The sequence below is a fragment of the Salvelinus namaycush genome, unplaced genomic scaffold (assembly GCF_016432855.1).
Source record: "Salvelinus namaycush isolate Seneca unplaced genomic scaffold, SaNama_1.0 Scaffold2237, whole genome shotgun sequence".
NCBI classification, from domain to species: domain Eukaryota; kingdom Metazoa; phylum Chordata; class Actinopteri; order Salmoniformes; family Salmonidae; genus Salvelinus; species Salvelinus namaycush.
The window spans coordinates 1-26,857 of NW_024059050.1; the positions used below are offsets into that span (position 1 = coordinate 1).

Below are 26,857 nucleotides of genomic sequence, written 5' to 3' on the forward strand. Positions count from 1 at the left end.
CTTCTTCCTGTGTCTTTCTGTGTCATTATCTCTCTTCTTCCTGTGTTTTTCCACTACCGACCATTCAGGTCATTAACCCTCATCCTCCCGCTACATACCATCAGAACTGACTGCCATATTGTTCTCAATCCAGCACAGCTGTTGCTTCACCAACTCTTTCTTAATTTCCTGCATTTTTTCTGCACTAATCGCCGCCATTTCGGACCTCCAACTCTCCGTGCGGGGTTCCAGAGGGAGGGTTCTGACTGGACGGGTCCTTAAAAAGGAGAGGAGGGAGAGGTAGAATTTAACTCACAGGCAGGACAGAGAGAGAAAGAGAGAGACCCAGTGAATACCTTTGAAGATCTCTGAAGGAGTGAAGCAACAACTGAAGATTTCAGAAATGTACATCTGAAATGGCTTCCTATTCAGTATAGGGCACTGCTTCTGACCAGAGCCAATAGGGGAACAGGGTCCCATATAGGATGCAGTCTCCTGACAAGGGCCATAGGGGAACAGGGTCCCATATAGGATGCAGTCTCCTGACCAGGGCCAATAGGGGAACAGGGTCCCATATAGGATGCAGTCTCCTGACCAGGGCCATAGGGGAACAGGGTCCCATATAGGATGCAGTCTCCTGACCAGGGCCCAAAGGGGAACAGGGTCCCATATAGGATGCAGTCTCCTGACCAGGGCCAATAGGGGAACAGGGTCCCATGTAGGATGCAGTCTCCTGACCAGCGCCAATAGGGGAACAGGGTCCCATATAGGATGCTTTCTCCTGACCAGGGCCCATAGGGGAACAAGGTCCCATATAGAATGCAGTCTCCTGACCAGGGCCAAAATGGGAACAGGGTCCCATATAGAATGCAGTCTCCTGACCAGGGCCCATAGGGGAACAGGGTCCCATATAGAATGCAGTCTCCTGACCAGGGCCCATAGGGGAACAGGGTCCCATAGGGGACGCAACCCAAGATTCCAGATGCAGCCAGAGCTTCCAGGATGTTTGTCCAGCAATGTATGTTATGCTATGTAATGTTATCGTTACAAAGTATGTTATCTGTGTATTTAGATGGTATTATACGACCCAAGACTCCCTGTGAGATTGCTAGAGATACTGCGATGGAAAAAGTCGGGCTTGGAGTCTACGTCCCCACGTGTGACAACGATGGACAATACACCCCTGAGCAATGCTGGGCCTCTACAGGTTACCACTCACACACACACACACACACACACACACACACACACACACACACACACCATAAATGCTCCAATTGAGTTGAAAGTGACAATTAAATCTCTTACTGTAAAATGTGTAAATATTATATATTTAACAGGTTATTAACATGTCCATTTCTGGTAGGTTGCTGTTGGTGTGTGAACAGTTCTGGACAGAAGATCCCGGGTACTGAGACTCTACCAGGCACTGCTAGGATCAACTGTGCCACACAGAGTAAGTGAGGCCCTGAGGTCTCATCCAACACCATCACCACTTTAAACTCCAACACATCACTACTCTTGCTTCCTACCTTGGATCTCTTTATACTTTCTTTACAAGATGCTCCACTGATTTCAGTATCATGACATCTCTTCTTCCTGTGTCTTTCTGTGTCATGATCTCTCTTCTTCCTGTCTTTCAGTATCATGATCTCTCTTCTTCCTGTGTTTTTCCACTACCGACCATTCAGGTCATTAACCCTCATCCTCCCGCTACATACCATCAGAACTGACAGCCATATTGTTCTCAATCCAGCACAGCTGTTGCTTAAACAACTATTTCTTAATTTCCTGCATTTTTTCTGCACTATTTGCCGCCATTTCGGACCTCCAACTCTCCGTGCGGGGTTCCAGAGGGAGGGTTCTGACTGGACGGGTCCTTAAAAAGTTGAGGAGGGAGAGGTAGAATTTAACTCACAGGCAGGACAGAGAGAGAAAGAGAGAGACCCAGTGAAGACCTTTGAAGATCTCTGAAGGAGTGAAGCAACAACTGAAGATTTCAGAAATGCACATCTGAAATGGCTTCCTATTCAGTATAGGGCACTGCTTCTGACCAGGGCCAATAGGGGAACAGGGTCCCATATAGGATGCAGTCTCCTGACCAGGGCCAATAGGGGAACAGGGTCCCATATAGTATGCAGTCTCCTGACCAGGGCCCAAAGGGGAACAGGGTCCCATATAGGATGCAGTCTCCTGACCAGGGCCCAAAGAGGAACAGGGTCCCATATAGGATGCAGTCTCCTGACCAGGGCCAATAGGGGAACAGGGTCCCATATAGAATGCAGTCTCCTGACCAGGGTGCAAAGTGGAACAGGGTCCCATATAGAATGCTGTCTCCTGACCAGGGCCAATAGGGGAACAGGGTCCCATATAGGATGCAGTCTTCTGACCAGGGCCAATAGGGGAACAGGGTCCCGTATAGGATGCAGTCTCCTGACCAGGGCCCAAAGGGGAACAGGGTCCCATATAGGATGCAGTCTCCTGACCAGGGCCCAAAGGGGAACAGGGTCCCATATAGGATGCAGTCTCCTGACCAGGGCCCAAAGGGGAACAGGGTCCCATATAGGATGCAGTCTCCTGACCAGGGCCCAAAGTGGAACAGGGTCCAATATAGGATGCTGTCTCCTGACCAGGGCCAATAGGGGAACAGGGTCCCATATAGGATGCAGTCTTCTGACCAGGGCCAATAGGGGAACAGGGTCCCGTATAGGATGCAGTCTCCTGACCAGGGCCCAAAGGGGAACAGGGTCCCATATAGGATGCAGTCTCCTGACCAGGGCCCAAAGGGGAACAGGGTCCCATATAGGATGCAGTCTCCTGACCAGGGCCAAAAGGGGAACAGGGTCCCATATAGGATGCAGTCTCCTGACCAGGGCCCAAAGGGGAACAGGGTCCCATATAGGATGCCGTCTCCTGACCAGGGCCCAAAGGGGAACAGGGTCCCATATAGGATGCAGTCTCCTGACCAGAGCCCAAAGGGGAACAGGGTCCCATATAGGATGCAGTCTCCTGACCAGGGCCAAAAGGGGAACAGGGTCCCATATAGGATGCAGTCTCCTGACCAGGGCCAATAGGGGAACAGGGTCCCATATAGGATGCAGTCTCCTGACCAGGGCCAAAAGGGGAACAGGGTCCCATATAGGATGCAGTCTCCTGACCAGGGCCCAAAGGGGAACAGGGTCCCATATAGGATGCAGTCTCCTGACCATGGCCAATAGGGGAACAGGGTCCCATATAGGATGCAGTCTCCTGACCAGGGCCAATAGAGGAACAGGGTCCCATATAGGATGCTTTCTCCTGACCAGGGCCCATAGGGGAACAAGGTCCCATATAGAATGCAGTCTCCTGACCAGGGCCAAAATGGGAACAGGGTCCCATATAGAATGCAGTCTCCTGACCAGGGCCCATAGGGGAACAGGGTCCCATATAGAATGCAGTCTCCTGACCAGGGCCCATAGGGGAACAGGGTCCCATAGGGGACGCAACCCAAGATTCCAGATGCAGCCAGAGCTTCCAGGATGTTTGTCCAGCAATGTATGTTATGCTATGTAATGTTATCGTTACAAAGTATGTTATCTGTGTATTTAGATGGTATTATACGACCCAAGACTCCCTGTGAGATTGCTAGAGATACTGCGATGGAAAAAGTCGGGCTTGGAGTCTACGTCCCCACGTGTGACAACGATGGACAATACACCCCTGAGCAATGCTGGGCCTCTACAGGTTACCACTCACACACACACACACACACACACACACACACACACACACACACACACCATAAATGCTCCAATTGAGTTGAAAGTGACAATTAAATCTCTTACTGTAAAATGTGTAAATATTATATATTTATATTTAACAGGTTATTAACATGTCCATTTCTGGTAGGTTGTTGTTGGTGTGTGAACAGTTCTGGACAGAAGATCCCGGGTACTGAGACTCCACCAGACACTGCTAGGATCAACTGTGCCACACAGAGTAAGTGAGGCCCTGTGGTCTCATCCAACACCATCACCACTTTAAACTCCAACACATCACTACTCTTGCTTCCTACCTTGGATCTCTTTATACTTTCTTTACAAGATGCTCCACTGATTTCAGTATCATGACATCTCTTCTTCCTGTGTCTTTCTGTGTCATGATCTCTCTTCTTCCTGTCTTTCAGTATCATGATCTCTCTTCTTCCTGTGTTTTTCCACTACCGACCATTCAGGTCATTAACCCTCATCCTCCCGCTACATACCATCAGAACTGACAGCCATATTGTTCTCAATCCAGCACAGCTGTTGCTTAAACAACTATTTCTTAATTTCCTGCATTTTTTCTGCACTATTTGCCGCCATTTCGGACCTCCAACTCTCCGTGCGGGGTTCCAGAGGGAGGGTTCTGACTGGACGGGTCCTTAAAAAGTTGAGGAGGGAGAGGTAGAATTTAACTCACAGGCAGGACAGAGAGAGAAAGAGAGAGACCCAGTGAAGACCTTTGAAGATCTCTGAAGGAGTGAAGCAACAACTGAAGATTTCAGAAATGCACATCTGAAATGGCTTCCTATTCAGTATAGGGCACTGCTTCTGACCAGGGCCAATAGGGGAACAGGGTCCCATATAGGATGCAGTCTCCTGACCAGGGCCAATAGGGGAACAGGGTCCCATATAGTATGCAGTCTCCTGACCAGGGCCCAAAGGGGAACAGGGTCCCATATAGGATGCAGTCTCCTGACCAGGGCCCAAAGAGGAACAGGGTCCCATATAGGATGCAGTCTCCTGACCAGGGCCAATAGGGGAACAGGGTCCCATATAGAATGCAGTCTCCTGACCAGGGTCCAAAGTGGAACAGGGTCCCATATAGAATGCTGTCTCCTGACCAGGGCCAATAGGGGAACAGGGTCCCATATAGGATGCAGTCTTCTGACCAGGGCCAATAGGGGAACAGGGTCCCGTATAGGATGCAGTCTCCTGACCAGGGCCCAAAGGGGAACAGGGTCCCATATAGGATGCAGTCTCCTGACCAGGGCCCAAAGGGGAACAGGGTCCCATATAGGATGCAGTCTCCTGACCAGGGCCCAAAGGGGAACAGGGTCCCATATAGGATGCAGTCTCCTGACCAGGGCCCAAAGTGGAACAGGGTCCAATATAGGATGCTGTCTCCTGACCAGGGCCAATAGGGGAACAGGGTCCCATATAGGATGCAGTCTTCTGACCAGGGCCAATAGGGGAACAGGGTCCCGTATAGGATGCAGTCTCCTGACCAGGGCCCAAAGGGGAACAGGGTCCCATATAGGATGCCGTCTCCTGACCAGGGCCCAAAGGGGAACAGGGTCCCATATAGGATGCAGTCTCCTGACCAGAGCCCAAAGGGGAACAGGGTCCCATATAGGATGCAGTCTCCTGACCAGGGCCAAAAGGGGAACAGGGTCCCATATAGGATGCAGTCTCCTGACCAGGGCCAATAGGGGAACAGGGTCCCATATAGGATGCAGTCTCCTGACCAGGGCCAAAAGGGGAACAGGGTCCCATATAGGATGCAGTCTCCTGACCAGGGCCCAAAGGGGAACAGGGTCCCATATAGGATGCAGTCTCCTGACCATGGCCAATAGGGGAACAGGGTCCCATATAGGATGCAGTCTCCTGACCAGGGCCAATAGAGGAACAGGGTCCCATATAGGATGCTTTCTCCTGACCAGGGCCCATAGGGGAACAAGGTCCCATATAGAATGCAGTCTCCTGACCAGGGCCAAAATGGGAACAGGGTCCCATATAGAATGCAGTCTCCTGACCAGGGCCCATAGGGGACGCAACCCAAGATTCCAGATGCAGCCAGAGCTTCCAGGATGTTTGTCCAGCAATGTATGTTATGCTATGTAATGTTATCGTTACAAAGTACGTTATCTGTGTATTTAGATGGTATGATACGACCCAAGACTCCCTGTGAGATTGCTAGAGATACTGCGATGGAAAAAGTCGGGCTTGGAGTCTACGTCCCCACATGTGACAACGATGGACAATACACCCCTGAGCAATGCAGGGCCTCTACAGGTTACCACACACACAGACACACACACACACACACACACACACACACACACACACACACACACACACACACACACACACACACACACACACACACACACACACACACACACCATAAATTCTCCAATTGAGTTGAACGTGACAATTCAATATGTTACAGTAAAATGTGTAAATATTATATATTTAACAGGTTATTAACATGTCCATTTCTGGTAGGTTACTGTTGGTGTGTGAACAGTTCTGGACAGAAGATCCCGGGTACTGAGACTCCTCCGGGCACTGCTAGAATCAACTGTGCCACACAGAGTAAGTGAGGCCCTGTGGTCTCATCCAACACCATCACCACTTTAAACTCCAACACATCACTACTCTTGCTTCCTACCTTGGATCTCTTTATACTTTCTTTACAAGATGCTCCACTGATTTCAGTATCATGACATCTCTTCTTCCTGTGTCTTTCTGTGTCATGATCTCTCTTCTTCCTGTCTTTCAGTATCATGATCTCTCTTCTTCCTGTGTTTTTCCACTACCGACCATTCAGGTCATTAACCCTCATCCTCCCGCTACATTCCATCAGAACTGACTGCCATATTGTTCCCAATCCAGCACAGCTGTTGCTTCAACAACTCTTTCTTTATTTCCTGCATTTTTTCTGCACTACTTGCCGCCATTTCGGACCTCCAACTCTCCGTGCGGGGTTCCAGAGGGAGGGTTCTGACTGGACGGGTCCTTAAAAAGGAGAGGAGGGAGAGGTAGAATTTAACTCACAGGCAGGACAGAGAGAGAAAGAGAGAGACCCAGTGAAGACCTTTGAAGATCTCTGAAGGAGTGAAGCAACAACTGAAGATTTCAGAAATGTACATCTGAAATGGCTTCCTATTCAGTATAGGGCACTGCTTCTGACCAGGGCCAATAGGGGAACAGGGTCCCATATAGGATGCAGTCTCCTGACCAGGGCCAATAGGGGAACAGGGTCCCATATAGGATGCAGTCACCTGACCAGGGCCCAAAGGGGAACAGGGTCCCATATAGGATGCAGTCTCCTGACCAGGGCCAATAGGGGAACAGGGTCCCATATAGGATGCAGTCACCTGACCAGGGCCCAAAGGGGAACAGGGTCCCATATAGGATGCAGTCTCCTGACCAGGGCCAATAGGGGAACAGGGTCCCATATAGGATGCAGTCTCCTGACCAGGGCCCAAAGGGGAACAGGGCCCCATATAGGATGCAGTCTCCTGACCAGGGCCAATAGGGGAACAGGGTCCCATATAGGATGCAGTCACCTGACCAGGGCCCAAAGGGGAACAGGGTCCCATATAGGATGCAGTCTCCTGACCAGGGCCAATAGGGGAACAGGGTCCATTATAGGATGCAGTCTCCTGACCAGGGCCCAAAGGGGAACAGGGCCCCATATAGGATGCAGTCTCCTGACCAGGGCCAATAGGGGAACAGGGTCCCATATAGGATGCAGTCTCCTGACCAGGGCCAATAGGGGAACAGGGTCCCATATAGGATGCAGTCTCCTCACCAGGACCAATAGGGGAACAGGGTCCCATATAGGATGCAGTCTCCTGACCAGAGCCAAAAGGGGAACAGGGTCCCATATAGGTTGCAGTCTCCTGACCAGGGCCCAATAGGGGAACAGGGTCCCATATAGGATGCAGTCTCCTGACCAGAGCCCAAAGGGGAACAGGGTCCCATATAGGATGCAGTCTCCTGACCAGAGCCCAAAGGGGAACAGGGTCCCATATAGGATGCAGTCTCATGACCAGGGCCCAAAGGGGAACAGGGTCCCATATAGGATGCAGTCTCCTGACCAGGGCCCAAAGGGGAACAGGGTCCCATATAGGATGCAGTGTCCTGACCAGGGCCCAAAGGGGAACAGGGTCCCATATAGGATGCAGTCCATGATTCCAGAATGTATATCCATCATTGTTATGTTATGTCCACATTACAATGTATGTTCCCTGTATCCAGATGCTACGATACGACCCAAGACCCCATGTGAGCGTGCTAGAGATGATGTGATAAATGGCCTAATTGGAGCCTTCACCCCCACATGTGACGCCGCTGGACAATACACCCCTGAGCAATGTTGGGGCTCTACAGGTTACCACACACACACACACACACACACACACACACACACACACACACACACACACACACACACACACACACACACACACACACACACACTATAAATGCTCCAATTCAGTTTAACGTGACAATTCAATGTGTTACAGTAAAATGTATATTTGTGTAAATATTGTATACGTAACAGTTTATTAACATGTCTTTCTGGTAGGTCAATGTTGGTGTGTGAACAGTTCTGGACGGAAGATCCCGGGTACTGAGACTCTACCAGGCACTGCTAGAATCAACTGTTCCACCCAGAGTAAATGAGGCCCTGTGGTCTCATCCAACATCATAACCACTTTAAACTCCAACACATCACTACTCTTGCTTCCTACCTTGGATCTCTTTATGCTTTCTTTACAAGATGCTCCACTGATTTCAGTATCATGATCTCTCTTCTTCCTGTCTTTCTGTATCACGATCTCTCTTCTTCCTGTGTCCTTCTGTCATGACATCTCTTCATCTCTTCTAATTTAATTGTAATTATGGCAGCTGTGGTCCTCCATAGACATCGAAATGTCATTCCAATATACATACAGGAGTTCAGCAGAGTCCACAATCAGAACCATGCTACTCTGAGGCTGAAGAATTGTTCCAGGCCACAGAGGGATGAAAGACCCCTTTACTGAGTCTACAGCTTGTCATTTCACTAAATCATTCCATTGTTTGCTTCATGCATTATATCATCCTGTAAAATAAAGTACATGCTCTTCATCTTTACATGAGTAAATGTATTAGAAGTTGTAGGATGACTTGATGATTCATATCTCCTGGTTGTGTTTCATGTTGATGCCATCTGATCTTTTAGGGCCAGACTGATCTATTCATGTTCAGGGTACTTCATGTTCATGCCCATATTTGGAGGCAGGGAGGAAACTTGCCTGAACATGGTCAGTACAGTATTAGCTAGCTAGAATGGGTGATTCACATCATTGCCCTCTGTGAACAGGACATCCAAGAAGGGAAATTAATAACTTTAGTGGGGTAAGTAAATGTTCAGCCTATAATTTGCTAACTAGTTAATTTTATAACTAAAACACACCACATGACAAAGTATGTGGTCACCTGCTCATCAAACATCTCATTCCAAAATCATGGAGTCGCCCCCCCCCCCTTAACAACCTCCAGTCTTCTGGGGAGGCCTTGCACTAGATGTCAGAACATTGCTGTGGGGGACGTGCTTCCATTCAGCTACAACAGCTTTAGTGAGGTCTGGCACTGATTTTAGGCCTGGCTCACAGTTGGCGTTCCAATTCATCCCAAAAGTATTCGATGGGGTTGAGATCAGGGCTCTGTGCAGTCCAGTCAAGTTCTTCCACACCAATCTCGACAAACCGTTTATGTATAAACCTGAACGGGGGATTGTCATGCTGCAACAGGAAAGGGCCTTCCCCAAACTCATGCCACAAAGTTGGAAGCACAGAATCGTCTACAATGTCATTGTACGCAGAAGCATTAAGATTTCCCTTCACTGGAACTAAGGGGCCCGAACCATGAACAACAGCACCAGACCCTTATTCCTCCTCCACCAAACTTTATTTGGCACTATGCATTCGGGCAGGTCGCATTCTCCTGGCATTTCTCCAAACAAATGTCAAAGAAAAGCTCTCCCTCACTCACACACACACACACACACACACACACACACACACACACACACACACACACACACACACACACACACACACACCCCCCCCCCCCCCCCCCCCAAGGATGGAGTGACACAGTGCGGTGCTTTTAAGACACACAGAGCCGGCAATGGCATTACCATTCTCTCTAGGCTGTGCCGAGTTCAACGAGATGCCCCGCTAGACCGTAGCTCGCTCGGTCTGAGCGCAGCGAGCGTGAATAAAAGTAGCGAGAGAACTTAGTGTTAGAAGCACAATTTGCCGATCTGTGCAAGCCTAACCTTGACCATGTGGCATTACAACGTTAGTGATTAAGACAGTAGCCTAACCTTGACCATGTGGCATTACAACGTTAGTGATTTAGACAGTAGCCTAACCTTGACCATGTGGCATTACAACGTTAGTGATTTAGACAGTAGCCTAACCTTGACCATGTGGCATTACAACGTTAGTGATTTAGACAGTAGCCTAACCTTGACCATGTGGCATTACAACGTTAGTGATTTAGACAGTAGCCTAACCTTGACCATGTGGCATTACAACGTTAGTGATTAAGACAGTAGCCTAACCTTGACCATGTGGCATTACAACGTTAGTGATTTAGACAGTAGCCTAACCTTGACCATGTGGCATTACAACGTTAGTGATTTAGACAGTAGCCTAACCTTGACCATGTGGCATTACAACGTTAGTGATTAAGACAGTAGCCTAACCTTGACCATGTGGCATTACAACGTTAGTGATTTAGACAGTAGCCTAACCTTGACCATGTGGCATTACAACGTTAGTGATTAAGACAGTAGCCTAACCTTGACCATGTGGCATTACAACGTTAGTGATTTAGACAGTAGCCTAACCTTGACCATGTGGCATTACAACGTTAGTGATTTAGACAGTAGCCTAACCTTGACCATGTGGCATTACAACGTTAGTGATTTAGACAGTAGCCTAACCTTGACCATGTGGCATTACAACGTTAGTGATTTAGACAGTAGCCTAACCTTGACCATGTGGCATTACAACGTTAGTGATTTAGACAGTAGCCTAACCTTGACCATGTGGCATTACAACGTTAGTGATTTAGACAGTAGCCTAACCTTGACCATGTGGCATTACAACGTTAGTGATTTAGACAGTAGCCTAACCTTGACCATGTGGCATTACAACGTTAGTGATTTAGACAGTAGCCTAACCTTGACCATGTGGCATTACAACGTTAGTGATTAAGACAGTAGCCTAACCTTGACCATGTGGCATTACAACGTTAGTGATTTAGACAGTAGCCTAACCTTGACCATGTGGCATTACAACGTTAGTGATTTAGACAGTAGCCTAACCTTGACCATGTGGCATTACAACGTTAGTGATTAAGACAGTAGCCTAACCTTGACCATGTGGCATTACAACGTTAGTGATTTAGACAGTAGCCTAACCTTGACCATGTGGCATTACAACGTTAGTGATTAAGACAGTAGCCTAACCTTGACCATGTGGCATTACAACGTTAGTGATTTAGACAGTAGCCTAACCTTGACCATGTGGCATTACAACGTTAGTGATTTAGACAGTAGCCTAACCTTGACCATGTGGCATTACAACGTTAGTGATTAAGACAGTAGCCTAACCTTGACCATGTGGCATTACAACGTTAGTGATTAAGACAGTAGCCTAACCTTGACCATGTGGCATTACAACGTTAGTGATTAAGACAGTAGCCTAACCTTGACCATGTGGCATTACAACGTTAGTGATTTAGACAGTAGCCTAACCTTGACCATGTGGCATTACAACGTTAGTGATTTAGACAGTAGCCTAACCTTGACCATGTGGCATTACAACGTTAGTGATTTAGACAGTAGCCTAACCTTGACCATGTGGCATTACAACGTTAGTGATTTAGACAGTAGCCTAACCTTGACCATGTGGCATTACAACGTTAGTGATTTAGACAGTAGCCTAACCTTGACCATGTGGCATTACAACGTTAGTGATTTAGACAGTAGCCTAACCTTGACCATGTGGCATTACAACGTTAGTGATTTAGACAGTAGCCTAACCTTGACCATGTGGCATTACAACGTTAGTGATTAAGACAGTAGCCTAACCTTGACCATGTGGCATTACAACGTTAGTGATTAAGACAGTAGCCTAACCTTGACCATGTGGCATTACAACGTTAGTGATTTAGACAGTAGCCTAACCTTGACCATGTGGCATTACAACGTTAGTGATTAAGACAGTAGCCTAACCTTGACCATGTGGCATTACAACGTTAGTGATTAAGACAGTAGCCTAACCTTGACCATGTGGCATTACAACGTTAGTGATTTAGACAGTAGCCTAACCTTGACCATGTGGCATTACAACGTTAGTGATTTAGACAGTAGCCTAACCTTGACCATGTGGCATTACAACGTTAGTGATTAAGACAGTAGCCTAACCTAACCTGTTAACGTTAGATAGCTACAACTAGTGGATATAATTTTAGATAAAAGTAATCTATAGACATTTCAAATCATTTACTACCATGTCTAACAGACAAAAAATATCAGGAAGCGAATACTTTTTTAAACAATGAGAAAAGAGGCACAATCTCTAAACCAAAGAAATTCTCTGGTGAAATGTATCAGTGTGCAGCAATGTCCATCAGCCGGTGTGGAGAATTACAAGCCTACGAGGACAGGACATTCATTCACCGAGAACGACGAGCCCCCGTTAGCTGATTCTAGCAGCGAAGAGGACAAACCGGAGGAGTCCGAGCCATGCACTTCCACCGATGATGACAGCTCTCTGGCTGGACAAGAACAGGTGGTCGCACCAGGCCTAGCTACACCTCCAAACAATACCGGTGAAGACCCTACTATCTTGGACCCAGACTCAGATTCGTCGCTCCCCGTCCCCGGTGACAGTGGTGGTGCTGCTGCTAAATCCGACTCCTAGACAAAAACATAGAAGATCCCGGTGAGTGGCCAAAATATATGAATGGATCTTTACGAGATATGTTAGTGCAGGATGGGCCACATCAGGATAAGGAGGGGAATTTACCAAGAGATGAGGGGCAACGAAAGTTTTCAGTGGCCAACTACAATAGGAGGATGGCGAACGGGGAGAGAGTGGAGAGACCAAGGCTTGTCTATTCCAAGCAAAACGATGCAGACTTCTGTTTTTGTTGCAAACTTTTTTCACACGTGTGCAAATCTGCGCTGGTCAGGGATGGAACCAGGGACTGGAAGAATCAATGTCACCTCCTCAGCCTCTCATGAGAAGTCACATGACCACCCAGATAGTTTCCAGAGGTGGAAGGAGCTGGAGATCAGGCTGGTGTCCAAGCAAACTCAGATGATTTGATTTCAGGACCCTGGACAGCTACCGAGAGAAAACATCGCTGACTGCAATGCAGCACCACAACAGAGGAAAGAGGTCACTCTACACAATAAATACATGATGATGTTGGACAATCACATTCAATATGGAAATAAACCAAATTCGTTAAGGCTGGGTCATTGACATAAAGCTTATTTTACACTGCTCCAGCGGAACGAGGCCGCCATGCATTTATAACGAGGCCCACCATGCATTTATAACGAGGCCCACCATGCATTTATAACGAGGCCCACCCATTTATAACGAGGCCCACCATGCATTTATAACGAGGCCCACCATGCATTTATAACGAGGCCCACCCATTTATAACGAGGCCCACCATGCATTTATAACGATGCCCATCATGCATTTATAACGAGGCCCACCATGCATTTATAACGAGGCCCACCCATTTATAACGAGGCCCACCCATTTATAACGAGGCCCACCATGCATTTATAACGAGGCCCACCATGCATTTATAACGAGGCCCACCATGCATTTATAACGAGGCCCACCATGCATTTATAACGAGGCCCACCATGCATTTATAACGAGGCCCACCATGCATTTATAACGAGGCCCACCCATTTATAACGAGGCCCACCCATTTATAACGAGGCCCACCATGCATTTATAACGAGGCCCACCATGCATTTATAACGAGGCCCACCATGCATTTAAAACCAGGCCCACCCATTTATAACGAGGCCCACCATGCATTTATAACGAGGCCCACCATGCATTTATAACGAGGCCCTCCATGCATTTATAACGAGGCCCACCATGCATTTATAACGAGGCCCACCATGCATTTATAACGAGGCCCACCATGCATTTATAACGAGGCCCACCATGCATTTATAACGAGGCCCACCATGCATTTATAACGAGGCCCACCATGCATTTATAACGAGGCCCACCATGCATTTATAACGAGGCCCACCATGCATTTATAACGAGGCCCCATCCATTTATAACGAGGCCCACCCATTTATAACGAGGCCCACCCATTTATAACGAGGCCCACCCATTTATAACGAGGCCCACCCATTTATAACGAGGCCCACCATGCATTTATAACGAGGCCCTCAACGCATTTATAACGAGGCCCACCCATTTATAACGAGGCCCACCCATTTATAACGAGGCCCACCCATTTATAACGAGGCCCACCAGCATTTATAACGAGGCCCACCATGCATTTATAACGAGGCCCACCATGCATTTATAACGAGGCCCACCCATTTATAACGAGGCCCACCCATTTATAACGAGGCCCACCATGCATTTATAACGAGGCCCGCCATGCATTTATAACGAGGCCCGCCATGCATTTATAACGAGGCCCGCCATGCATTTATAACGATGCCCACCCATTTATAACGATGCCCACCCATTTATAACGAGGCCCACCCATTTATAACGATGCCCACCCATTTATAACGAGGCCCACCCATTTATAACGAGGCCCACCCATTTATAACGAGGCCCACCCATTTATAACGAGGCCCACCATGCATTTATAACGAGGCCCACCATGCATTTATAACGAGGCCCACCATGCATTTATAATGAGGCCCACCATGCATTTATAACGAGGCCCACCATGCATTTATAACTAGGCCCACCCATTTATAACTAGGCCCACCCATTTATAACGAGGCCCACCCATTTATAACGAGGCCCACCCATTTATAACGAGGCCCACCCATTTATAACGAGGCCCACCCATTTATAACGAGGCCCACCCATTTATAACGAGGCCCACCCATTTATAACGAGGCCCACCCATTTATAATGAGGCCCACCATGCATTCATGAACGCGCTTGTTTCCAAAGCTCAAATGATCTTACTGTGTTTTACAGTTCTACAGGAATATTAAAATATATGTTAAATATGTAATATAAAACTGTTATTTCTATTGTAATTGTAACAATTATGGGGTCGTGCCATGTGTGATAACAGGTGTGATATTATTAATTAGAAACTCGTTTTCCTACTGTAGGTAGTAGGTTACATAGTGACAGCAACATTGTAACTCTCCGATGCAGCGGTTAAAGTGAAACTCCCTTCTGCCTGGTAAGGAACCTCCTATATGTACACGCGTCCACCCAACATGTTAACGGTCAGAAACACACAATTACACAGATCATTGGAGCTTATTTCTTCATCCTCCAATAAATAAGTGGTAAGACTTCCTGTTTGACGGACACAATTATCCTCCATAGATGTCGGTATAGACAAATACTACAATACTGTCGCATGTACTGATTAAATACCTCCGTGTCTGGGAAGGGCTTGGTGTGTTTGGTTCTGATTAAATACCTCCGTGTCTGGGAAGGGCTTGGTGTGTTTGGTTCTGATTAAATACCTCCGTGTCTGAGAAGGGCTTGGTGTGTTTGGTTCTGATTAAATACCTCCGTGTCTGGGAAGGGCTTGGTGTGTTTGGTTCTGATTAAATACCTCCGTGTCTGGGAAGGGCTTGGTGTGTTTGGTTCTGATTAAATACCTCCGTGTCTGGGAAGGGCTTGGTGTGTTTGGTTCTGATTAAATACCTCCGTGTCTGGGAAGGGCTTGGTGTGTTTGACTAAAACCAGGGCTCGAATTGACTGAGGGTATCACGTATCCTTTGTTAATGAAAATAGCAAAAATTATATATCTATTGTTTTCTTTATATTTGTAAATAAATACATAAAACGTATCCAGATGATATCAAGCGTTCTATAACAATGCTTAACTCTGTGACGTCTTATAGTAGAAACAAGCTCTGAAATGCCCGAGAAAGACGGGACTCCGATGCATATGGAGATATATTGATTCCTCTCTATGACAATCTGAAGCTGAACTGCAGCCTAGAATATTCGAAGAGATACAAAAAAACTGACTCTACTATTCTGTCCCTATTAATTGAGCTTTTCTCTTTCTGAAAAGAGAATATATTTGTTTAAACCCAGGCAGCTTTTAGTGAAGCGCTTCTGTTGTTGGGTTTTACAAGGGACGAGAAGCCAGCGGTTGAAGCTTACAGTTTTCTGCGTCAGTGGAGCCTCTGTCTGGGTGGAAAGGTCACTTTTGAAAGTGCCAAGTTTAGATCCATAAGGATGTCTAAGATGTAATTATTTTTGTCTCGCCTAGGGCGGCAGAACAACCAGGCCACTGGTGATTTTATCAATGTAATCAGATTGAAAATACAAGGCTATTTTACTGACATTGAACTGATTATATACCCTACTAACCAGATGTGTTAAAATGGTGTTTCATTTGTAGCAGAGGACTATTAATTGGGCTGCTATTATGTTCTGTTCCTCCGACTTTTAGCTGAGATGAAAAATGGACCCAAAGCCAAACACATTGGGGGGGCAGAACGTCCAGGTCCGGGGCAGAATGTCAAGGTCCTGGGCAGAACGTGTTTAATACGTTTTATGTACACACTTTATTTGAATACTTATGAAATGCACATTGTTATATTTGGTAACACATGTTCATTTCCCCTCGACTCCAACCCCATTCGATGCAATGTCTACATAAGGGTGCAAACGACTAACACTCACAAAGCTCTGACGAAGGCCTTGAGGCCGATACGGAAAGCTGAATAAAGAGCAGTGATACTAGCAAGAGCAGTGTGCGGGTTTCTCCTTTTTTATCAGTTTAACAACGTATAAAATACAACATTATTCAGAATATCAGATAACAGGACTTATTATCCAGCTGTGTATTGTTAGGTAGCTCTGGTCCAGGGTGTTATATCCATCAAGACGGTTCAGCACCATCAAGATGCACGTCACACCCTGGACCAGAGCTAATCATTAGGACGTAGTGCAACAACATATTCCAGTTAGATACGTCCCTAATGGTCCCCTATTCCCTTTATAGTGCACTACAATAGGGTACCATTTGGGACGGAGTTAAGTTCGTTCTTACAACAAAGAACCACTGGGGGGCGACAGACAACAGTAGACAACTCTGTACAACAGAAAATAAATACATAAGTAAATTACATTATAATGCCAATCACTGCAGACAGTGTGTGTGTGTGTGTGTGTGTGTGTGTGTGTGTGTGTGTGTGTGTGTGTGTGTGTGTGTGTGTGTGTGTGTGTGTGTGTGTGTGTGTGTGTGTGTGTGTGTGTGTGTGTGTGTCGGTATGACTCCAGTTACAATGAAAATCACTTTGTTCAACAGACTTGGAGATATTTATTGGTTTCTGATGGATCAGCAAAGTGATTGGTGACAGATTGGTAACATGGTGAGTACAGGGTTCTCCATGTTTTCTCCCAGGTCAGTGATGTATTGCTCCGTCCCAAATGGAACCCTATTCCATATGTAGTGCACTACTTTAGACCAGGACCTATTTGAACCGTATTCCCTATATAGTGCACTACTTTAGACCAGGGCCTGTTTGACCATTATTCCCTATGTAGTGCTCTACTTTAGACCAGGGCCTATTTGACCATTATTCCCTATGTAGTGCACTACTTTAGACCAGGGCCTGTTTGACCATTATTCCCTATGTAGTGCACTACTTTAGACCAGGGACTGTTTGAACCCTATTCCCTATGTAGTGCACTACTTTAGACCAGGGCCTATTTGACCATTATTCCCTATATAGTGCACTACTTTAGACCAGGGCCTATTTGACCATTATTCCCTATGTAGTGCACTACTTTAGACCAGGGCCTGTTTGACCATTATTCCCTATGTAGTGCACTACTTTAGACCAGGGCCTATTTGACCATTATTCCCTATGTAGTGCACTACTTTAGACCAGGGCCTATTTGACCATTATTCCCTATGTAGTGCTCTACTTTAGACCAGGTCCTATTTGACCATTATTCCCTATGTAGTGCACTACTTTAGACCAGGGCCTGTTTGACCATTATTCCCTATGTAGTGCACTACTTTAGACCAGGGCCTGTTTGAACCCTATTCCCTGTGTAGTGCACTACTTTAGACCAGGACCTCTACCACTCCTTCACTCTGAGAACCCCATTCCTCTACCACTCCTTCACTCTGAGAACCCCATTCCTCTACCACTCCTTCACTCTGAGAACCCCATTCCTCTACCACTCCTTCACTCTGAGAACCCCATTCCTCTACCACTCCTTCACTCTGAGAACCCCATTCCTCTACCACTCCTTCACTCTGAGAACCCCATTCCTCTACCACTCCTTCACTCTGAGAACCCAATTCCTGTACCACTCCTTCACTCTGAGAACCCCATTCCTCTACCACTCCTTCACTCTGAGAACCCCATTTCTCTACCACTCCTTCACTCTGAGAAACCCATTCCTCTACCACTCCTTCACTCTGAGAACCCAATTCCTGTACCACTCCTTCACTCTGAGAACCCCATTCCTCTACCACTCCTTCACTCTGAGAACCCCATTCCTCTACCACTCCTTCACTCTGAGAACCCCATTCCTCTACCACTCCTTCACTCTGAGAACCCCATTCCTCTCTCACTCCTTCACTCTGAGAAACCCATTCCTCTACCACTCCTTCACTCTGAGAACCCAATTCCTGTATCACTCCTTCACTCTGAGAACCCGATTCCTCTACCACTCCTTCACTCTGAGAACCCCATTCCTCTACCACTCCTTCACTCTGAGAACCCCATTCCTGTACCACTCCTTCACTCTGAGAACCCCATTCCTCTACCACTCCTTCACTCTGAGAACCCCATTCCTCTACCACTCCTTCACTCTGAGAACCCCATTCCTCTACCACTCCTTCACTCTGAGAACCCCATTCCTCTACCACTCCTTCACTCTGAGAACCCCATTCCTCTACCACTCCTTCACTCTGAGAACCCCATTCTTCTACCACTCCTTCACTCTGAGAACCCCATTCCTCTACCACTCCTTCACTCTGAGAACCCCATTCCTCTGAGAACCCCATTCCTCTGAGAACCCCATTTCTCTACTACTCCTTCACTCTGAGAACCCCATTTCTCTACCACTCCTTCACTCTGAGAACCCCATTCCTCTGAGAACCCCATTCCTCTGAGAACCCCATTCCTCTACTACTCCTTCACTCTGAGAACCCCATTCCTCTCTCACTCCTTCACTCTGAGAACCCCATTCCTCTACCACTCCTTCACTCTGAGAACCCCATTCCTCTACTACTCCTTCACTCTGACAACCCCATTTCTCTACCACTCCTTCACTCTGAGAACCCCATTCCTCTACTACTCCTTCACTCTGAGAACCCCATTCCTCTACCACTCCTTCACTCTGAGAACCCCATTCCTCTACCACTCCTTCACTCTGAGAACCCCATTCCTCTACCACTCCTTCACTCTGAGAACCCCTTTCCTCTGAGAACCCCATTTCTCTACTACTCCTTCACTCTGAGAACCCCATTCCTCTACTACTCCTTCACTCTGAGAACCCCATTCCTCTCTCACTCCTTCACTCTGAGAACCCCATTCCTCTACCACTCCTTCACTCTGAGAACCCCATTCCTCTCTCACTCCTTCACTCTGAGAACCCCATTCATCTCTCACTCCTTCACTCTGAGAACCCCATTCCTCTACCACTCCTTCACTCTGAGAACCCCATTCCTCTACCACTCCTTCACTCTGAGAACCCCATTCCTCTACTACTCCTTCACTCTGAGAACCCCATTCCTCTACTACTCCTTCACTCTGAAAACCCCATTCCTCTACCACTCCTTCACTCTGAGAACCCCATTCCTCTGAGAACCCCATTCCTCTCTCACTCCTTCACTCTGAGAACCCCATTCCTCTACTACTCCTTCACTCTTAGAACCCCATTCCTCTACCACTCCTTCACTCTGAGAACCCCATTCCTCTACTACTCCTTCACTCTGAGAACCCCATTCCTCTACCACTCCTTCACTCTGAGAACCCCATTCCTCTACCACTCCTTCACTCTGAGAACCCCATTCCTCTCTCACTCCTTCACTCTGAGAACCCCATTCCTCTACCACTCCTTCACTCTGAGAACCCCATTCCTCTACCACTCCTTCACTCTGAGAACCCCATTCCTCTACCACTCCTTCACTCTGAGAACCCCATTCCTCTACCACTCCTTCACTCTGAGAACCCCATTTGTCTACTACTCCTTCACTCTGAGAACCCCATTCCTCTACCACTCCTTCACTCTGAGAACCCCATTCCTCTACCACTCCTTCACTCTGAGAACCCCATTCCTCTACCTCTCCTTCACTCTGAGAACCCCATTTCTCTACTACTCCTTCACTCTGAGAACCCCATTCCTCTACCACTCCTTCACTCTGAGAACCCCATTCCTCTACCACTCCTTCACTCTGAGAACCCCATTTCTCTACTACTCCTTCACTCTGAGAACCCCATTTCTCTACTATTCCTTCACTCTGAGAACCCCATTCCTCTACTACTCCTTCACTCTGAGAACCCCATTCCTCTACCACTCCTTCACTCTGACAACCCCATTCCTCTACTACTCCTTCACTCTGAGAACCCCATTCCTCTACTACTCCTTCACTCTGAGAACCCCATTCCTCTACCACTCCTTCACTCTGAGAACCCCATTCCTCTACCACTCCTTCACTCTGACAACCCCATTCCTCTACTACTCCTTCACTCTGAGAACCCCATTCCTCTACCACTCCTTCACTCTGAGAACCCCATTCCTCTACCACTCCTTCACTCTGAGAACCCCATTCCTCTACTACTCCTTCACTCTGAGAACCCCATTCCTCTACTACTCCTTCACTCTGAGAACCCCATTCCTCTACTACTCCTTCACTCTGAGAACCCCATTCCTCTACCACTCCTTCACTCTGAGAACCCCATTCCTCTACTACTCCTTCACTCTGAGAACCCCATTCCTCTACCACTCCTTCACTCTGAGAACCCCATTTCTCTACTACTCCTTCACTCTGAGAACCCCATGCCTCTACTACTCCTTCACTCTGAGAACCCCATTCCTCTACCACTCCTTCACTCTGAGAACCCCATTCCTCTACTACTCCTTCACTCTGAGAACCCCATTCCTCTACTGCTCCTTCACTCTGAGAACCCCATTCCTCTACTACTCCTTCACTCTGAGAACCCCATTCCTCTACTGCTCCTTCACTCTGAGAACCCCATTCCTCTACCACTCCTTCACTCTGAGAACCCCATTCCTCTACTACTCCTTCACTCTGAGAACCCCATTCCTCTACCACTCCTTCACTCTGAGAACCCCATTCCTCTAAAGTCTTGCTTCACTACACGCACCAGCATAATAATATTGAAGGAACTTGTTTATCGATTTTGTTGTGCTGTTGTTACATTTGTATTGGTGATTCGTGTCCGATGTACACGTTGTTACATCATCTGTGACGTACATCATGAGCAGAGTCATTGTAGCCTATCAGTTCCCTTCCCTTGTGAGAACAATGAGTACGGGCTGACTTGGCTTTGCTGTGCTGCAGCTGAAGCCTGCCAGCAGTCTACCTACCAACGATTCACCAACACAGTGTAGAAAATTACATGTCTCTTATGGAAGATACTACAGCCGTGGGAAGTAGGGGTGCTGGAGTTGCTGCAACACCCTCTGGTGGTGAGATGGTATAATCATTTGTTGGTTTTTATATATATATAAATTATACATATATGTATTTTTAAAACCAGTTGCATGATTGATATAAATGATCAAATCAAATCAAAATGTTTTTGTCACATGCGCCCGAAAACAACATGTTACAGTGAAATGCTTACTTACGAGCCCCTAACCAACAATGCAGTTTCAAAAAATATGGATACGAATAAGAGATAAAAGTCACAAGTAATAAAAGAGGAGCAGTAAAAAATAAGAATATATACAGCGAGGTACCGGTACAGAGTCAATGTGCGGGGGCACCAGTTAGGTGAGGTAGTATGTACATTGTAGGTAGAGTTAATTAAAGTGACTCTGCATACATGTAGATGACAATAGAGCGTGGCAGTGGTGTGGAGAGGGGAGGGGGGCAAAGCAAATAGTCTGGGTAGCCATTTGACTAGATGTTCAGGAGTCTTATGGCTTGGGGGTAGAAGCTGTTTAGAAGCCTCTTGGACCTTAACTTGGTGCTCCGGTACCGCTTGCCGTGCGGTAGCAGAGAGAACAGTCTATGACTAGGGTGGCTGGAGTCTGACAATTTGTAGGGCCTTCCTCTGACACCGCCTGGTATAGAGGTCCTGGATGGCAGGAAACCTGGGCCGTACGCACATCCCTCTGTTGCACCACACGGTCAGGTCTCTGACCTCCTCCCTATAGGCTGTCTCATTGTTGTCGGTGATCAAGCCTTCCACTGTTGTGTCATCAGCAAACGTAATGATGGGGTTGGAGTCGTGCCTGAACAGGGAGTAAAGGAGGGGGCTGAGCACGCACCCCTGAGGGGCCCCTGTGTTGAGGATCAGCATGGTGGATGTGTTGTTACCTACCCTTACCACTTGGGGGCGGCCCATCAGGAAGTCCAGGATCCAGTTGCAGAGGGAGGTGTTTAGTCCCAGGGTCCTTAGCTTATAGATGAGCTTTGAGGGCACTATGGTGTTGAACGCTAAGCTGTAGTCAATGAACAGCATTCTCACATAGGTGTTCCTTTTGTCCAGGTGGGAAAGGGCAGTGTGGAGTGCAATAGAGATTGCATCATCTGTGGATCTGTTGGGGCAGTATGCAAATTGGAGTGGGTCTAGGGTTTCTGGGATGATGGTGTTGATGTGAGCCATGACCAGACTTTCAAAGCACTTCATGGCTACAGATGTGAGTGCTACTGGTCGGTAGACATTTAGGCAGGTTACCTTAGTGTTCTTGGGCACAGGCACTATGGTGGTCTGCTTAAAACATGTTGGTATTACAGACTCAAACAGGGAGAGATTGAAAATGTCAGTGAAGACACTTGCCAGTTGGTCATTGCATGCTCGCAGTACACATCCTGGTAATCCGTCTGGCCCTGCAGCCTTGTGAATGTTGACCTGTCTAAAGGTCTTACTCACATCGGCTGTGGAGAGCGTGATCACACAGTCTTCTGGTACAGCTGGTGCACTCATGCATGTTTCAGTGTTATTTGCCTCGTAGCGAGCATAGAAGTAGTTTAGCTCGTCCGGTAGACTCGTTTCACTGGACAGCTCTTGGCTGTGCTTCCCTTTTGTAGTCTGTAATGGTTTGCAAGCCCTGCCACAACCGTTGAACATCTGACGAGTGTCAGAGCCGGTGTAGTACGACTCAATCTTAGTCCTGTATTGACGCTTTGCCTGTTTGATGGTTCGTTGGAGGGACTGGAGGAATATCTCATAAGCTTCTGGGTTAGAGTCCCGCTCCTTGAAAGCGGCATCTCTAGCCTTTAGCTCAGTGCGGATGTTGACTGTAATTCATGGTTTCTGGTTGGGGTATGTACGTACGTACAGTCACTGTGGGAACGACGTCGTCGATGCACTTATTGATGAAGCCAATAACAGATGTGGTGTACTCCTCAATGCCATCGGAAGAATCCTGGAACATATTTCAGTGTGTGATGGCAAAACAGTCCTGTAGTTTAGCATCTGCTTCATCTGACCACTTTTTTATTGATCTAGTCACTGGTGCTTCCTGCTTTAATGTTTGCTTGTATACAGGAATCAGGAGGATAGAATTATGGTCAGATTTGTCAAATGGAGGGCGAGGGAGAGCTTTGTATGCGTCTCTGTGTGTGGAGTAAAGGTGGTCCAGAGTTATTTTCCCTCTGGTTGCACATTTAACATGTTGATGTAAATTAGGTAAAACGGATTTAAGTTTCCCTGTAGGAGCGCCGCCTCTGGGTGAGCCTGTTCTTGTTTGCTTATGGCGGAATACAGCTCATTCAACCCTATCTTGGTTCCAGTCTCTGACTGTGGTGGTATGTAAACAGCTGCAAAGAATATAGATAAAATCTCTCTCAGTAGGTAATGTGGTCTACAGCTTATCATGAGAAACTCTACCTCAGTCGAGCAATGACTCGACACTTCCTTAGATATCGTGCACCAGCTGTTGTTTTCTCTCCCCTAATCAAACCAAATGTTATTTGTCACATGCGCCGAATACAACAGGTCTGGACTTTACAGTGGAAGGGGAGAGATTAGGGGAGAGAAAACATTGGATATTTATATATGGGCCACAGTCAGCATGATTCTGTCAACTGTGCTCTCGTGATATGTATCTATTCAGTAGTGGGGTTTGTAGCTGGACACGCGCTTTGCTGTACGAAAGACAGTTTGAGTTAAGACGGGTCTCTCCCTCTCTGTCCCTCTCTGTCCCTCTCTGTCCCTCTCTGTCCCTCTCTGTCCCTCTCTGTCTCCCTCTCTGTCCCTCTCTCTCCCTCTCTGTCCCTCTCTGTCCCTCTCTGTCCCTCTCTGTCCCTCTCTCTCCCTCTCTGTCCCTCTCTGTCCCTCTCTGTCCCTCTCTCTCCCTCTCTGTCCCTCTCTGTCCCTCTCTGTCCCTCTCTGTCCCTCTCTATCCCTCTCTGTCCCTCTCTATCCCTCTCTGTCCCTCTCTGTCCCTCTCCTCCCTCTCTATCCCTCTCTGTCCCTCTCTGTCCCTCTCTGTCCCTCTCTGTCCCTCTCTTCCCATAGGCGGCTTGTGAGTTTGATGAAGCTCATTTTCACAGTAAAAATGCACCTTTATAATAAATGCATCAATCATCATATTTTCAGACTTATTTAAATAAGATAGCACAGACTTATTTAAATAAGATAGCACAGACTTATTTAAATAAGATAGCACAGACTTATTTAAATAAGATAGCACAATATTCCAAAGGTGATGTAGATAAGTAGTAGATTATCCAGTAGTAGATTACCATAATTTAGAATGATAACAACTCAAACACTGTTGGCAAAACAGATTGCAGTTTTCAATGCATGGTTGAGCGTATAGTGGTATAGAGTAGGTCTAGGCTAAAGGCTATATCAGATAGTTTTCTTAGAGGAGGTCTAGGCTATAGGCTATATCAGATACGTTTCTTAGAGTAGGTCTAGGCTAAAGGCTATATCAGATACGTTTCTTAGAGTAGGTCTAGGCTAAAGGCTATATCAGATACGTTTCTTAGAGTAGGTCCAGGCTATAGTCTATATCAGATACGTTTCTTAGAGTAGGTCTAGGCTAAAGGCTATATCAGATACGTTTCTTAGAGGAGGTCTAGGCTATAGTCTATATCAGATACGTTTCTTAGAGTAGGTCTAGGCTATAGTCTATATCAGATACGTTTCTTAGAGTAGGTGTAGGCTAAAGGCTATATCAGATATGTTTCTTAGAGTAGGTCTAGGCTATAGTCTATATCAGATACGTTTCTTAGAGTAGGTGTAGGCTAACGGCTATATCAGATACGTTTCTTAGAGTAAGACTAGGCTATAGGCTATATCAGATACATTTCTTAGAGTAGGTCTAGGCTATAGTCTATATCAGATACGTTTCTTAGAGTAGGTCTAGGCTATAGGCTATATCAGATACGTTTCTAAGAGTAGGTCTAGGCTATATTCTATATCAGATACGTTTCTTAGAGGAGCTCTAGGCTAAAGTCTATATCAGATACTTTTCTTAGAGTAGGCCTAGGCTATAGTCTATATCAGATACGTTTCTTAGAGAAGGTCTAGGCTATAGTCTATATCAGATACGTTTCTTAGAGTAGGTCTAGGCTATAGTCTATATCAGATACGTTTCTTCGAGGAGGTCTAGGCTAAAGGCTATATCAGATACGTTTCTTAGAGTAGGTCTAGGCTATAGTCTATATCAGATACGTTTCTTAGAGCAGGTCTAGGCTATAGTCTATATCAGATACGTTTCTTAGAGTAGGTCTAGGCTATAGTCTATATCAGATACGTTTCTTAGAGAAGGTCTAGGCTAAAGTCTATATCAGAGACGTTTCTTAGAGTAGGTCTAGGCTATAGTCTATATCAGATACGTTTCTTAGAGTAGGTCTAGGCTATATTCTATATCAGATACGTTTCTTAGATAAGGTCTAGGCTATATTCTATATCAGATACGTTTCTTAGAGGAGCTCTAGGCTAAAGTCTATATCAGATACTTTTCTTAGAGTAGGCCTAGGCTATAGTCTATATCAGATACGTTTCTTAGAGAAGGTCTAGGCTATAGTCTATATCAGATACGTTTCTTAGAGTAGGTCTAGGCTATAGTCTATATCAGATACGTTTCTTCGAGGAGGTCTAGGCTATATTCTATATCAGATACGTTTCTTAGAGTAGGTCTAGGCTATAGTCTATATCAGATACGTTTCTTAGAGCAGGTCTAGGCTATAGGCTATATCAGATACGTTTCTTAGAGTAGGTCTAGGCTATAGTCTATATCAGATACGTTTCTTAGAGTAGGTCTAGGCTATAGTCTATATCAGATACGTTTCTTAGAGTAGGTCTAGGCTATAGTCTATATCAGATACGTTTCTTAGAGTAGGTCTAGGCTATAGGCTATATCAGATACGTTTCTTAGAGTAGGTCTAGGCTATAGTCTATATCAGATACGTTTCTTAGAGCAGGTCTAGACTATAGGCTATATCAGATACGTTTCTTAGAGTAGGTCTAGGCTATAGTCTATATCAGATACGTTTCTTAGAGCAGGTCTAGGCTATAGGCTATATCAGATACGTTTCTTAGAGTAGGTCTAGGCTACAGTCTATATCAGATACGTTTCTTCTTTCGTTTTGTGTTATTTTTTAAATTATTATTATTTTTTATTTCACCTTTATTTAACCAGGTAAGCTAGTTGAGAACAAGTTGTCATTTACAA

At 46.4% G+C, this 26,857-nt stretch overlaps 1 protein-coding gene across 1 annotated transcript; it reads left to right on the forward strand.

Annotated features, from left to right (window-relative positions):
- The first annotated feature begins 3,631 nt into the window (after positions 1–3,631).
- Positions 3,632–12,718, forward strand: LOC120038517 (nidogen-2-like). Its single transcript, XM_038984244.1, has 6 exons — positions 3,632–3,702; positions 5,880–6,014; positions 6,228–6,317; positions 7,989–8,120; positions 8,320–8,409; positions 12,429–12,718. The coding sequence occupies exons 2-6, from the start codon at positions 5,885–5,887 to the stop codon at positions 12,716–12,718; spliced, it is 732 nt and encodes a 243-aa protein (XP_038840172.1). The 5' UTR covers positions 3,632–3,702; positions 5,880–5,884.
- The last annotated feature ends 14,139 nt before the right edge of the window (positions 12,719–26,857 follow it).

Bases quoted from the DNA above. Each gene is read 5' to 3' on its own strand.
- LOC120038517 (XM_038984244.1), top strand. From the start codon at position 5,885: ATGATACGACCCAAGACTCCCTGTGAGATTGCTAGAGATACTGCGATG. The intron at 6,318-7,988 runs GTAAGTGAGGCC...CCCTGTATCCAG, and splicing joins AATCAACTGTGCCACACAGA to ATGCTACGATACGACCCAAG. The intron at 8,121-8,319 runs GTTACCACACAC...TCTTTCTGGTAG, and splicing joins GCAATGTTGGGGCTCTACAG to GTCAATGTTGGTGTGTGAAC.